The following is a 16,250-nucleotide window of genomic DNA, read 5'->3' as shown; positions in this document are numbered from 1 at the left end:
TAAGTATCAAGGATAGGGAACATCCATCCTGCATAGTGATGGCTGGACGATGACAAATATTAATGGCTGCTGGCATCAGTCATAGAAAAGTTTTAGCTCCCCGCAATTCTTTTCATCAAACAGTACTAGGGCTCCGGTGGGAAGAGTTAAAGGGCCAGATGAACTCCATCTTTTGGTTCTTTTCCAAGAATTACAAGGCCAATATTTTTGATCTGGTCAAATAGGTTGGATTGTCCAAGAGTTTTTCTGCTACTCCCAGAACCAGGTTGATATACAATTGAGCATCTTGTGTTGGGTCTATTTATTTTCTTTAATCGTGCTAAACATGTCTTGATCTCATATGTGAAAATAAACTCTGGTGTGGCATCTAGGTGGGATTTCAACATTTCCTTTAGTTCCAGAAGAAACCCTTCCACATTGTCCATTGTAGGAATTTATATTGGTGGTGGTCCAGTGAGTGGACAGCCTGATCTCCTAGATGAGACCTTTTAAAGGCCACTTTTCTCTTGTCCAATGGGTAATTGCTGAGGGTAGAGGTTTACAAATGATATCAGTTGGGTCAGGAACCCTGAAAAGTCTCTGGCAAAAAAGTTTGGGTGACTTCAGGTGCCCTTTGGGATAAAGGTCATTGTCTCCAAACACACCTTTGCTGGGTCTTGGGACATCTGAGATGATTGTCACAGCTTTGTGACCTCTGGCACCCCCTTCTGGGAATCTTGAGCTATAGCAGGTGATTATAATTAATTATGATATATACTATGTAATTATATGTTATATCTTATAATTATATATAATTATAATTAATTAAGCTGTTCTTTGGGAAATAATTTATTGGCTCATTCAAAACCAGAGCTGCTCCTAGGAATTCAGACATGTGGGGAAATTCAGTTGTGGGGAATAAGGGGAGAGAAGGGGCATCTAAGGTATGACCACCCTTGTACGTGGTTGAGGTAGAATGGAGACAGATAGAGATGTTGTGGAAGCTGAGGAGTTTGAATAATTGAGAGGCCAGAGTGTTTGAAAGGGGAAGGGGAAGGAAGTAAGAGATTGAGGGAGGAGGAAATGGGACCTAGAAGCCCATAGATGACAGCAACAAGGACCTAGACTTGATGGAGTAAACTTGAGAGGAGAAAAGGTCACTGTGGAATGAAGGTGGCAGAGCTCATAGGACCACAGATCTTTGAAGGGACCTCAGGGACTACCCATCTAAACCAATCTCTTCATTTCTCAGATGAGGAAACTAAGGCCCACAGAGGATAAGTGACTTGCCTGAGGTCACAAGGACATTAAGCCACAGGCGCATGATTTGAGCTCAGATCTCTGACTTTCCACTGTATCAAGATGTCTCCAAGAGAATTTGAAAAGGGTAGTGGGAGGCAATACCAAGTCTTCCTTCCAGTTCCATGTGAGTGTGGCATAGGGCAGGGTGAGGGCTTAAGGTGGAGAGGAGTCATCAATCTTGGGGAAGATACTAAGTGATGTGGTACCTTTAGGAGGAATCTGAATCTTAGTGATTTCCCTAAAATAGAAGGAATATGAAAGAAGGAGTCTAGAGAGATTTTTAAAAATTGAGGAGGTTTACTGAGAAGGACAGACTAGAGAAGGAGGGTGGAGGAGAAGGAGAGCTGGGGAGGGTTAGGGAAGAGCTCAGTAGGGTTGAGAATACAGGAAAAGGGCTATTGTTGTTAGGTTGTTTTAGTTAAGTCTGACTCTGTGATTCTGTCTTGGGGTTTTCTTGGCAAGGATACAGGAGTGGTTTGCCATTTCTTTCTCCAGCTTATTTTTATAGATGAGGAACTGAGGCACACAGGGTTTAGTGACTTGCCCAGCATCACACAGTTATTAAGGGTCAGATTTGAACTCATAAAGATGAGTCTTCCTGATTCTAAACCCAGTGCTCTAGCCACTGTGCCCCACTAGCTGCCCTATAGAAGAAGTAGGAGAGGAAAAAGGTTTTCTCCCAGGCAGGAGGCAGTTCTAATCACAGGGATTAGAGCAGTAGGAGGCAGGAATTTGCAGGCCTACTGTAGTTCATGGGGAGTCCCATGTACACAGAAGCCAAATTGGCTTCAAAGTTCTAATTAGCATGAAGAGCAAGTGCTTCCTCAGAACTCCACTTGGAGATGGTTTTCCTCAGCTGATTACAGTGGGAGGGGATTCTTTTCTTGACAGGAAACATGTCAACTATTATAACCATAGGCAGCAATTTATTGAATGTTTACTTTGAGCAAGAAGCTGTGCTTGATCAAGACCAAGGGGAAGTTTTATAAGACCCTCCCCTCAAAGAGTTGACTTTGGGGGTGGCTATGGATGTCTCCATCACTGATCTCTAAGACCCGGTGCACATTATGTATAGCACTTTCAAGTTTGCAAAATATTTTACAGATGTTATTTAGCCCTCACAAGAACTCTAGGAGATATGTGCTATTATTACAGATGAAGAAAATGAGGCTTACAAAAAGCAGGAGGCAGCTAGGTGGTGCAGTGAATAGAGCACCAGCCCTGGAGTCAGGAGGACCTGAGTTCAAATAAGGTCTCAGACACTTAACACACAAAAAAACTAGCCATGTGACCTTGAGCAAGTCACTTAACTCCAGTTGCTCTACCTTTCACCCTCCAAAAAAAAAAAAAAGCAAAAAAACAAAAGAAAATGAGGCCGAGAGAGCCTCATAAGTTGTTTGCCCAAGAGTAAGTGTCGAGTCAGGATTTGAACTCAGGCCTTCCTGACTCCAGTGCTCTATCCACTGGTCTATATTCTCTGTTTTAGATGAGCTATTCTTTCTTCACCTATAGTTCACCTACAATTATGTGACATAGAAATAGAGTGGAAGTATTCAAAGCTTGGGAGACCTAAATTTGACACTAGCTACCCTTGACATTAGCTCTGAGAGTTTGACAAATTGATGGCCATTTCTCATCCTCAATTTTATCATCTATAGGATGGGTATAATGCCTGTGAGGATCAAATGAGTAATGCTTGTCATGTACACTGCAGACCTAAAAGTGCTACATAAAACCAGTTATCATCAGCATTGCGGGATACGTTTCGATGGCTTCCTTCCTTCAAGGTACATATGAACTGAGGCTTATTCTAGATCAGAGCCTGCCCCACAACAGGAGGTTGAGGCCCTGGTGTGGTTTTGCCATCATCTCTCTATCAAGAGAGTCTTTTGGAATCGTCACCCTCAGTCTTTCCAAGTTGTTTTTCTTTACAATATTCTTATTATAGACATTATTTTTTCTGGTCCTGCTCTTTTCACTCAGGCTCAGTTCATACAGCCATCCCAGGTTTTGCCAGGGATTGAATGTAGCTGGATATTTTATGGAACAGAAGCTGGCCACCATCTCTCTATTGAAAAGTTGGATGGTCTGCCCTTAAGGTACAATTCCCATTCCTCGAATTAGTGAGTATATAACTGGTGGGGGCCCCTTGCTAAGTCACAGTACCAGAGAACTGATTACCTCCTGACTGGGGTAGTTCTGAATGACGACTGGAATGAGAAAAATGTTGCTTTTGCTGGTGATAAATCTTCTGGATTAAGTTATTTCTTGCTTTACTTTTCCCTGAAGTTTATAGACTTGAGACTGAGTGAGACTAATAATATTGGATCCAGACAGACGTATCACAGTCAGCTTCCTGGTTTTGTTCCCAGTTCAGAGCTGCCTGCCTTCATCATAACAGAAGCTGAAAGTGCAGGGTTGGGGGAATGAGAGGAGGGTAGAACCCAGCGTGATCTGAGCAAGACCCTTGCTGGGATAGCCCTAACCATCTCTTATCTTCCCTCACTTACTTGAAAGTGCACACTGTTGGCACTTTTAGGAAGAGCAAAAAGTATGATGAGGAGAAAAAAGAAGGAGAGGGACTAGAAAGGAATGAAAGAGTGGGTGGAAAAAGAAATGAGAAGAGATACGGGAGGAGGAGGAGGCTTACAGACACTTAAACTAATGGGGAAAGGCAGCTGGGGCATAATGAATAAAGAGCTGGTCTTGAAGTCAGGAAGACTTGAGTTCAAATGCTGCCTCATATTCTTACTAGCTCTGTGACCTGGGCAAGTCACTCACCCTTTCTAAGCTTCAGTTTCCTCATCTGTAAAATAGGGATAATAATAGCATCAATCTCCCAGGATTGTTGTGAGGATCAAATGGGATTTTAGGTGTAAGGTATTTTACAAATGTTAAAATGTTATGTAAATGCTATTATTATAAATATTATTGTTATTATATGTGATCATGTAATAGGTTGTACAATGGATAGAGCACTGGGTCTGGAGTCATGAAGACCTGAGTTCTTTATCCAGCCTCAAACTCTTACTATCTGTGTGACCATAGCCAAGTCATTTAACCTCTCTCTGCCTCAGTTTCCCCAACCATAAAATGGGCCTAATAATTGCACCTACTTCCCAGGATTGTTGTGAGGATCAAGTGAGATCATGGCACATAGTAGGGGCTTTAAAAGGTTTATTTCCTTCCTTTATAGGATTTAGAGCTGGATAAATCATAGGATTAAAGGATAGAGAGTACCTCAGAGATCATCTAGGCAGGGTTCCCCCTCCTCCATTTTACAAATGAGAACATTCTCTAAGGACTAAAGAGATGAAGTTGCTTGCCCAAGGTCACCCATTTGGGAAATAGCAGAGCCAAGCCTTCTAACTTGAGATTCAGAATTGTTTCCATTGGACCATTCCACCTGAATGGTGGAATGTCATAAATAGATGTTTTATGGTCGATTCAGAGAAGAACAGTATTTTCCAAATCATTTTCTCTTGAAGAAAGAAGGCTCATGGGAGGCAGCTGCCTTTTAGAAGTTGTCTGGGGTGAATAGGAAGGATAAGATCATATGTGGGGGCAGGGCAGGGATAAGGGGTAAGGTAGAATAGGGAATGGGAAGGGAGAGAGGGAAAAAAGAGAAAGGAGAGAAGTCCTGAAAGGGGAGGTTAGCTCACAGGGTTAGGAAGGTGGATCTTAAGTTAGAAGGGACCCTAATTCCAATCCTCTCATTTGACAGATGAAAAATCTGGAGCAACTCAGAGAGGTTATCAAGGCAGTAGGATGAGAGGCAGAATTTGAATCTAGGTCGTCTGATTACAGAACCAGTTCTGTTTCTGCTGTATCACAATGCTTTTTACATCCCAGCCAAATCCTGCCTTTTGTCCTTTTCTCTAAAGTCTGATATAATCCCACCCCTGAAAGAAAGTTTCCTCCAGTGGGTCTAGCTGCCAGTATTGGCCAGACATATACCCTCTAGCTTGGCTGAAATGACAGCTGGTGCTCTGCCCTGGGAAAAATATATAACCATGGTGGTATTAGTAGCAGGTGGTCCAAGTTCAACTGTCAGCCCATCGTTTGTCTGGGCACAGCTTCACACCCTGGCACAACATCCCTGAGCTCCTTCTTGCCAAAGGACTGATTCTGGTGGGCCAGCAGTGGGGTGAAGGAGGAAGCATGCCTGTCTGTCTGCTGCCACAGTCCTTTGTGGATCCCCTAGATCTGTTCTGCCTTTTGTCTCAGCTGTGGAATTTAGGAGCCCAGAGTCACTGGGATCACCTCAACCCAGATGATCAAAAGCTCTCCCAAACCATTCAGCAGCAAAACTTTGGCCTAGTAGCAAACACAGGGACTGTCTACACTTCATAGTGAATGGCCCTACCCTCTCTCTTAATCATGTCTTTCTTTCTTCTCTCCATTGTCCCTACTGCCCAGAATCTTCTTTTCTATCCCTTTCCAATCAATCTCTTTTCTTCTCCCCTCTTCCCTTCTCTAGCCATAAATCCTAATTTCCTTCCCTTCTCTCCATCCTGGTTTCTCTTCTCTCCACTGTCCTGAATCTTCCCCTTTGTCCTCCATTCAGTATCTTTTCTTCTCTCCCTTTCTTTATTCCTCTCAAATTCCCTCTCTTGTCCCCCAGTATATATGGATTACTCTGCCCCCCCAACACCTTTACCTCTATATATCAGAAAACCTCTTATTATAAATAAAGGAACTAATCTCATATTTTCCCTCATAGGATTATAGATTTAGGGTTTTAGATTTAGGTCACTGAGTCTAACCTCCTCATTTTCATACCTAGAGTCTGAGGCCCTGCCTAGTCACCAGGATATTAAATGCCTGGGATAAGATTTGAACCCACATCTTCCTGGCTCCAAGTCAAAGTCTCTATTCATTACATCATGGTGCCTCTCTGCCTTCTACCTTTAGATTGTTTTAAATGCCAAAGGGGAATCCCTTCCAGAACCTCTTTGGAGGTTGTCTGGCTTTTCCTTATAGATGCCTGGACCTCAAGGGAGTTGGGGAGATGAGTGTAAGAATGCCTGGTTAAAGTTGAGGCCTACTTTGACCTTGCCTGGTTAAGGCTGAGGCCTACTTTGACCTTATACTATAGGCTTTGAAGGCAAACGAGAAACTTGTGGGATTCAGGTTTGTTTTCTCTTGGCACCAGGGGACTTCCTGCTCTAGGGGACCGAAGGCTCCAAGAAGCCCTCTGTGAAGGCTTCACCAGGGCTTCTGGGACATCAAATGATTTTGGAAAGCCAGCATAACGATTCAAATGTAAATGAATTAGAGGCATGTGGATTAAATTTCCCTGAAAATACACAGGGGCTCAGAAACTCTGGTAGAGAGCATTTGGTACAACAGGAATTTTTGTTGTTGTTGTTAAAACCCCCAAACACTGGGAAAACTGTTCAAGATGTCTGAGGGCCCCAGCGCTCGGTCAACTTCCCCCATTCTGAATTTCAGGGGAGTGAGGGGGGGAGCTGTTAGAAGGGAGGTACAGAAAGGGTCAACACAACGAAATGGAAGAAAAACACATTCCTTTCTTGAGGCCCCAAGCAAGCCCTGTTAAGTAAGGTATGAAAGGTCCCTTTGGTTCCTTCATCTCAGTCAGTCACATTTATATGGATTGTCCCCACAGGCGGGAAGCTCCTGGTGTACTTCAAGAAACTCCATGTATCCTACTGTCCAGGATGGGTCACATATACCTGAGTACATGCAATATTATGCATTGCTGACCAGGAGGGAATTAGGAAGGCCTGAATTGGGATTTTATCTCGGGTACTTCTAGCTACATGACTTGGGACAAGTCACTGAACTGTTCTCAGTATCTGTTCATCTGCAAAATGGGAAAAGCACCTACCTCCTAGGGTTGTTGTGAGGAGGAGCAAATGAGATAATGTAAATAAAGTGTTTTGCAAACCTTGAAGTGATATGTAAATTTTTAACTAAAAGAAGTAACTTGCTTCAATGATCCTTTTATTTTCAGTATCAAGCATGGCATAAAAAGAAAGATCCTTACCAAAGGTGTTAACCTCTATCGTGGTGGATTCTTCTGTATAGAATTCAAATGGTAGAAAGATTTTCTATGGATGGTGAGATTTTCTAGATGCTTCTACTTGGGGATTATATTGAACTGACTGCATAAAACTCTAGAATACTGTGGCACCTCATCAACAAAATCCATGATGGCTCAAAAGAGACTGACCCAACAATCCATAAGGGAAAAACCAAATGAATGAAGGATGCCTATTTCCCAGACTATCACATACGGCTGGATGGACAAGCTATAGTTATTATGTCATTACAGTTATCTTGGATTTGTTATACTTTACTCCCCACTATCTTAAGAGGAAGCTATGGGAGTAGTGGCAAGTGGTAAGTTTGGTTAGGTTTGGAAGACCCAAGTATTTATTGACCCAGATACTTTCCTCTGTCATCTACAACTCAAGGTTCCCAGAGTGAAAAAGTTTATTTTCCTTTTGAGAAGCATAAACATTATATATATAATATACATGAATAAAAGTACATTCATCTACTATAATAAATTCACAGTACAAAAGATATAGCCTTTTAAATATATAAGTAAAAAGAAGACCAGGAAAAATGATGAATATTGATACCATAATAAGAGTTATGCTTGGTGATAGCTATTGGTTACTTACTCCTTTAAAAAAGTCACAGACGGTAACTGACCAAGGCTTGGGTGGAAATGGGAGGTGGTTGGCGGTGGATAAATTGACCTGCATTGACACGCTTCCAAGAGCGGTGTTTGGAGTAATAATCTGATGAAGCTGTCCCTACTAATCTCTCACTAACAGTGAGCTAGATCATCACAGGACCTCTACCTTGTTTTTTTCCCCATCTTATGACCAGAAAACTTGGACCTCCTACTCCCCTTATTCCTATAATTTGGAGTTGCCATTTGACAAGGTGAAAGTTTTTTCAACATACTATTTCTCTCCATACTCTCATCCCTATCTATTTTAGCCCTGTCCCCACACAGTCTGTTCCTTACCTTTGACCTGTCCTGTCATTGGGTCCCTTGGAAATCTGCACCCTATCTATTGGTTTTGTTTTTTTTTTTGCTTTTTGGAGGGCAATTGGGGTTAAGTGATTTGCCCGAAGTCACACGGTTAGTTTATGTGTTAAGTGTCTGAGGTCAGATTTGAACTCAGGTCCTCCTGACTCCAGAGCCGGTGCTCTATTCCCTGCACCACCTAGCCGCCCCAACCCTATCTATTGTTAATGAATTCCTTTTCATCCTATAAACCTTTATCTCATACCCTTTCCATCTTGTGGTTCTTATAGAAACCTGTATCTTTCTCATGAATTTTCCCTTGTCCTCTCTGGACTATGCTTTAGGAAGATTACTTTGGCAGCTATGTGGAGGATGGATTGGAGGATGGGGAGAGACCTGACACAGGGAAACCAATCAGATCATTGCAATGATCCAGGTGAGAGACAGTGAGGAGCTGAACTAGGAGAGTAGCTGTGTGAGTATAAAGAAAGGGTCATTTGGGCATATAGATGTTGTAGAGGTAGAAACAGGATTTGGAAACTGATTGGATTTATGATGAATGAACATGAGGAATCCAGGATGACACCGAGGTTGTAAATATGGCAAATGTGTGTTTGATAGTGTTTTTAGTAGTAATAAGATGATGAAGTGGATGATTTCAGAAAAACCTGGGAAGACTTATATGAACTGATGCAAAGTGAAGTGAGCAGAAGAATATGGTACACAATCACAGCAAGATTGTAATGATAGTCAACCATGAAAGACTTAGCCTCTCTGAACAATACAGTGATCTATAACAATTCCAAAGGACTCATGATGAAAAAATGCTAATCATCTCCAGAGAGAGAACTGATGAACTCTGAGTGCAAATGGAATCATATTTTTCACTTTATTTTTCTTGCTTTTTTTTACTTTCACAACATGATTAATGTGGAATTATTTTTTAGTTGTTTCAGTCATGTCTAGTTCTTTGTGACCCCATTAGGTGTTTTCTTGGCAAAGATACTGGTGTGGTTTGCCATTTCCTTCCCTAGTTCATTTTACAGATGAAGAACTGAGGTAAATAGAGTGAAGTGACTTGTCCAGGGTCACACAGCTAGTGTTAGGCCAGATTTAAACCCACAAAGATGAATCTTCCTGATTCCAGGCCCAACACTCTATTTATTGTATCACCTAGCTACCCATGATTTCATATGTATAATGGGCATCACATTTTTTACCTTTCCAATGGGTGGGGGAGGGGCAGGCAGGAGGGAGAGAATTCAGAACTGAAAATGAAAATTCTAAAAAAAATTTAAAAAAGAATAAAAAGTAATAATAGGGAAATTTAGGAGAAAGATAGTGAGTTCTGTTTTAGACATATAAGAGAAAGATCATGGGTAGACATTAGGAAAAAGGTAATGAATTTTGTTTTGGTCATGTAGAGTTTGAGTTTGCTATAGGATATATAAGTCAAGAAGTCCAGTACAGAGTTGGTGATGTAGTAAAGGAGCTTGAGAGAGACTGGGGCTTGATATATAGATGGTGGGATCAAGTACTTTGGAATGAATATCCAAGAAATTTATTTAAGTCACCAAGTTGACAAGAATTTATTAAGTACCTACTCTGTATCCAGCTCTATGTGCTGAATGTTGGGTATTCAGAGAAAGTTAAGGGAGTCCCTGTCTTCAAGAAGCCCACAGTCTAGCAAGAGAGAGCATATGTGAACAATTATGTATAAACAAGTTATATAGAGGATACATTGGGGGTGATGTCAATGGGAAAGCAGTAACACTAAAAGTCACTGAGATAGGCTTGCTGAAGAAGGTGGGATTTTAATTGAGACTTGAAGGAAACCAGGGAATCTATGAGGTGGAGATAAGGAGTGAGAGCATTCCAGGAATGGGTGGCAGTGAAAGTAGGAACTTGTTTGAGGAACAGCAAGGAGGCCAGGGTCCCTAGATTGTATAGCATATGGAAGTAAGGTATAAGAACATAGAAAGATAGCAAGGAGCCATGTTATAAAGGGCTTTAGAAGCCAGAATATTTTATATTTTATTCTGGAGGTAGCAGGGAATCTCTGAGGTATAATGAATGGGGGAGATGGGTAATATTGTCAGACCTGCACTTTTGGAAGATCATTTTGATGGCTGAATTGAAGATGGACTTAAGTGGGGAGAGACATGAGGTTGGGAGACTAAGCAGCAGTCCAGGTATGAGTTTGTAAAGTCCTGCAACAGGATGGTGGCAGTATAAGAGGAGGGAAAAGTAGAATCAACAAGACTTGGCACCATATTGGATGTGGTGGGTAAGAGAGAGCAAGGAGTTTAGGATGACACTTAGGGTACTAGAATGGATGACTAGGAGAATGGGGCTGTGCTTGATAATAATTGGAAGGTTAGGAAGGAGGGTGGATTTTGGAGAAAAAGATAATCAATTCCGTTTTGGACATATTAAGTTTAACATTTCTATTGTACATCTAGTCAGAGATATCCAATAGGCAATTGGAGATGTGAGACTAAATGTAAGGAAAGAGATAAGGGTTGGATAAACAGATCCAGGAATCATCTCTATGGAGAAGATAATTGAATCCATAGGAGCCAATGAGATCACGAAGTTAATAGTATAAAGTAGAACATTAGAAGCCCCAGGAGAGAGTCTTGGGAGACATCCACACTTAGTGGAGAGGTCAGCATGAAGATCCAGTAAAGGACCCTGAGAAGGAGTGGTCAGACAAAAAGGAGAACCAGAAGAAAGTAAAACCTAGAGAGAGGAGAGTATCAAGGAGAAGAGGGTGATCAATAGTGTCAAAGGCTGCAGAGAAGTCAAGAAAGGATGAGAGTTGAGAAAAGTCCATTAGATTTGGCATTTAAGAATTATGGTAACTTTAGAGAGAACAGTTTTGGTTGAATGATGAGGCCATAAACCAGATTGTAAAGGGTTAAGAAAAGAGAGGAAAGGAAGTAAGGGCACCCATGATGGTCTTCTCAAGGATTTTAGCCATTATGGGGAGAGAGAGAGATAGGTCAATAGAGGGAGTAAACAGATTAAGTGATGGATTTTTGAGGATGGGGAGACTTGGTAGGTAGTACAGAAGCAGCCAGGAGACAGGGAGAGATTGAAGATAACTGAGTGCATGAGGATGATGGAAGGTGTGGTCTGTTGAGAAGATTGGATAGAATGAGGTCACTTGCCAAGTGCTTTCATAAGGAGAAGGATTATCTTTTTTTGTGAGACAGGAGTGAAGGAGGAAATGGTGGAGGAAGGCATCTAAGTGATGAAGATGAGGAGGAGGGAAGAAGAGGGAGCTCAAGGTGAATAGCCTCAATTTTTTATCAAAATATGAGGCTAAGTTCTCAGTTGAGAGGGCAAATGGGAGCCACAGGAGGTTTGAGGAGGGATGAAAAGGTTTGGAAAAGCCATTATGGTGTGGTATGTGATAGTGAATCAATTAGGGAATTATAAAGGAATGTCTTGCAACAATGAGGGCCGGGTGAGATTATGGAGTGTACATTTCTAGTGGATGAAGTCAGCATAGTTTTGTGGTTTTCTCCAGTTTTGTTCAGCAGCACATGAAGAAGAGAGAAGGTAGCAGATGGGGATAATCCAGTTCTGGGGCTTGGTAGGACAAGATTGGCAATTAGTAAAAAGAGGAAGAAGACTTGAGAGAAAAGGATAAGGTAGAGATGAACTGGCTCACCAAGGGGCCTAGATGGGAAAGGAAAAATAGTGTAGACAGTACTGGATGACCTGGGAAAGAACTGAGGGGTGGAGAAATTGGAGGTCACGATGAGGACAAAGAACAGAATTAAGGATTTTAGGACAGAAAGAGAGATAGAATGCCTGAAGATTGTCATCAGATAAGAGAATTTCAGTTTACAAACATGAAAGTTGTTTATTTGTGTGTGATGGCAAGATCAAGTGTATGACAATTTCTGTCTATTGATGTTAAGGTGGGATGAAAGAATAAATCATGAGAAATAAATTGAGGAATGGAGAGGTTAGGGTTTTTGAGGGAGTATCAAAATGTATTTAGAAATCCCCTAGTATAAGGGCAGGTGTTGGTAGGGAAGATTCTCAGCAGGCACTGAACATGTTGTGGAAGAATGTTTGAAAGGCAGTAGATAACAGCTGCCAGAACCTTGATTAGGTGATAGATATGGATTGATTGAGCCTCTAAGAAGGCTGAGAAGAACTGAGTCACGGGTGCTAGAGGGAGCATCCAGAAGTGAGGAGCAATGAGTATTTGCTTCTGACTCCACTACCAGTGAGTTAGGGGTAGGACTGAAAGGGCAACCAGGGCTGGAAAGGGTGGCCAGGGAAGCTGTGCCAGAAGGAGGGAGCTAGGTCTTAAGATGATGGAAGGAGCGAGAAGGGAAAGTTTTTTTTTTTTGCAGGGGGGTAGGCAGGGCAATTGGGGTTAAGTGACTTGCCCAAGGTCACAAGCCAGTAAATGTCAAGTGTTTGAGGCCAGATTTGAACTCAGGTCTTCCTGATTCCAGGGCTGGTGCTCTATTCACTGCATCACCTAGCTGCCCCAAGGAAAGATTTTAAGAGGAAGGCAAGTTTCTTACCAATGGAGCAGGCATTTTGGAAAACACAGTGAAAGGGGTGGGTAAATCTTTTTTTTTGGGGGGGTGGTTAGGCAATCAGGGTTAAGTGACTTGCCCAGGGTCCACTTACAGCATGTAAGTGTCAAGTGTCTGAGGTCAAATTTGAACTCAGGTCCTCCTGACTCCAAGACAGGGGCTCTATCTGCTATGTCACCAAGGTGCTCCTTGGTGAGTATATCTTAAGTGGTGTGTGTGTGTGTGTGTGTGTGTGTGTGTGTGTGTGTGTGTGTGTGTGTGTGTGTGTGGACTGAGGGGATGGAGACAAGGTAGTGGTGGATTGGGAATGGGATTTGTACAATGAAAGCCAGGGGTTCAGAATCGCTGGATGAGGAGGGCATGATAAGTGTGAGAGTATGCCAGTCATTGAGGAATGAATGCAGGCTGGTTATCATTGTCTGCAGGAAACCAGGGAGGAGGTAGGGCAGGCGGGGTATTCGTAGTGGGCATTACTAATGTTTTGTTGCCCTTTGGGTTTAATTCTTTATAAAAGTAATTTAACAGAGGCTGCTCTGGGCACGAAAATAAGTCTGGGTTCATCTGCCCAAGTGCTAAATGAAATTAGCCAGTGGGCATAATGAAAATCAGACTTTGTGTTAAAAATTATATTTCCCCTTTCTCTGAGGCTTTGGGTCTGGGTCTGGATCTGAGGAGTGCTATTCAGTGCGTTTTCTATAGGCAGAGATGCTGGGCTTCTATGAACCTGAGGAGAAGGGGAGCAGGGGAAGGAGGTCCCCAGTGCTAAAAGGGAAGGCGAGGTCATGGGGACCATAACCAGATTTATGTTGACTCAGGCAGACAGAAGGGAGTTTGGTTGGGCTCAGAGATGTCCAGAAAGTGCTGTGTCTTTCCAAAGCACCCTAAGCACTACAATCATCTTTTTGTTTGTTCTTCTCAGCCTACAAATAATCCCCTTCAGGCGGAGAGGCAACATCTGGCTGGAGCGGCAACATCTGGCTGGAGCCTGCTCTCTGGTCCTAGTGCTTTCTCATAACGCTTCCATCTGTGCTTTGGCAGCAGCTCAGGGAGCCCAGGGAATTGGTCCTGGCATTTAAATCCTATTTGTCCTTCAAGACTCATCTCAAATCCCATCTCTTCCAAGAAGCCTTCCCAGATTCCTCCATCATTCATGGTGTAAAAGAAGCTCCTTGAGGGTGGGATAGTTTCATTTTTGGCTTTGTATTCCCAGAGTCTGCTACAGAGTAGCTGCTTAATAAATGTGTATTGAATGATGGATCTCTTCTTTCTCTGGCTTATGACACTTTTAGGTTGTCCTGTAACATTCAGAGGAGCAGCTAGGTAGCTCAGTGGATAGCGTGCCAGGCCTGGAGTCAGGAAGACTCATCTTCCTGAGTTCAAATATGGCCTCAGACACTTAAGAGTTTTGTGACCCTGTTTGCCTCAGTTTCCTCATCTGTAAAAAGAACTGAAGAAGGAAATAGCAAACCACTCCAGGATCTTTGCCAAGAAAATCCCAAATGGGGTCACCAAGAGTCAGACGTGACTGAACTGAATAACAGTGACAAAAATGATGTGAGGAAAGGATAGCACTAACTGGGGAAAGGGGGAATCAGGAAAATCTACATGGTGAAGGTGATAATATTTGACATGCAAAATGATACCAAAGAAACAAGAATTCAAATGTGTTCTAGCATAGGGGACAATGCAAGCAATGAGATAGAAGGGGGAAGTATGTATGGATGATATCTAGTTATCCAGTCTGGCTAGAGTGTAGAGTAGATGAAACAGAATCCTATGAAATGCAGTAGAAAGAAAGAGTGGGCCTTAAATGCTAGACTAGGGAGATGGACAATGGGGAGCCATGGAAGGAATTTGAGCAGAGGAGTAATATGGCCAGATTTGTACGTTAGGGCAATTAACTGAGCAGGGGGACAAAAGATGAATTAGAGGGCAGATTGTTCACTTACCACTTCTTGCCACTGATCTCATGTTGCTGCACAGTATAGCCAAAGAAGGCTTCTTTGGAGCCCGGGATGATCCGGGGCCTCTTGGTGTCCATGTTGAAGGTATTGCTGAACCCTGCAGTGAAGAGAGAAGATAGGACAGTTACCCCATACAGAATAAGGGAGAGAGAGCAGGAATAGGACAGACATTAATAGGGTAAAACTTCTATATCTAGGGTAGTATATTTGAGGGCAGGTCCTTTGGGACCTCCAGTTCTATAAGTGACCCCGAGATTTCAGACTATGAGACTGACAGGACATAAAAACTTGAAAAAGATGTAAATCTTGGAGCAACAGGGATTCTACTAGGTGAACTTTACCTCATCTTGCCCAGAACCAAGTTTCTATGTTACTTCCTGTTCATTTCCAAATCATGCCACCTTGAACCCCACCCCCACCTCTCTCCTTTCTGGCTCCCCTTTGTGTATTTTCTTTTCTCCACCAGAATGTAAGCTTGTTGAGGGCAGGGACTATTTTAATTTCTTGTATTTGTATTCCCAGTGCTTAGCACAGTGCCTGGAACATAGTAATTTTTTTTTATTTTTTTGCTTTTTGGAGGGCAATTGGGGTTAAGTGACTTGCCCAAGGTCACACAGCCAGTATTTGTGTTAAGTGTCTGAGGCTGGATTTGAACTCCAGGGCTGGTGCTCTATTCACTGCACTACCTAGCTGCCCCACATAATAATTTTTAAATAGTAATTTTATAGTTCAGTCATTCAATCATTGTTATTTATTCTCATTCTCTTTGAGGTGAACATCTTGGGAGGTAACAGTCACTAGTTGGGCTCTTCATGATTGTGGGACTACTCTACAGCCCCCTCTCCCTTGGGTTTTGGAGAGGCCAAGATTTTGAGCCCAGCTGCTAAGAACACAATTGCACAACACTGGTTCTGAAAGGAACCTCTTTTCCCTTTATCCTTCCCATTCAGCCCTGTTCCTTCCTTCTTCTTCCTCCTTTTTTCTTTCCTTCCCGTTCTTCTTCATCCTTTCCACCCCCCCTCTTTACTTTCTTCCTTCTCTAATTTTGTCTTCCTCTTTCCCTTCTTCTCTCCTTCATCTTAGTGTTGCTATTAGGGTGCAAGGGAAAGACTTCTGGATTGGAAGCCAGAGGACGTAGGTTTAAATAGAGGGTCTGCTACATGCTGCTTGGGCAGTCTTTGGTCCTTAGGTTTGCTCAACTCTAAAAGGAAGAGTGTTGGTTAAAATGATTTATATGGTCCTTTTCAACTCTAAATCTGTGATTATCTTCTTTTTTATTCTTCATTTCTTTCTTTGCCTTCCTTCTTTCTCTTTTTCCTTTCTCCCCTCTTTTCTCATTCTTTTTTTTTTCTCTGCCCACCTCTTCCAAATGGAATTCCCAGTCCCTGGAAGAGCCTGAGAACTGAATTTCAATCTCAGGTCCCAAAC

General features: G+C 42.4%; 2 protein-coding genes across 2 annotated transcripts in view; both read right to left on the bottom strand.

Annotated features, from left to right (window-relative positions):
• Positions 1–16,250, bottom strand: part of CALML4 (calmodulin like 4) — a 434,126-nt gene that overhangs the window by 231,833 nt on the left and 186,043 nt on the right. The window lies entirely within an intron of this gene.
• ITGA11 (integrin subunit alpha 11) overlaps positions 1–16,250 on the bottom strand; it is a 201,499-nt gene that overhangs the window by 135,053 nt on the left and 50,196 nt on the right. The window contains exon 2 of the mRNA XM_069098217.1: positions 14,808–14,919. Coding sequence (XP_068954318.1) covers positions 14,808–14,919 — 112 coding nt within the window. The remainder of the gene's footprint in view (positions 1–14,807; positions 14,920–16,250) is intronic.

The sequence above is a fragment of the Petaurus breviceps genome, unplaced genomic scaffold (genome assembly GCF_028583685.1).
Source record: "Petaurus breviceps papuanus isolate PSGF00001 unplaced genomic scaffold, PetGlider_PUasm1.0 37, whole genome shotgun sequence".
NCBI lineage: Eukaryota > Metazoa > Chordata > Mammalia > Diprotodontia > Petauridae > Petaurus > Petaurus breviceps.
This window is presented reverse-complemented; position numbering and strand designations above follow the sequence as displayed.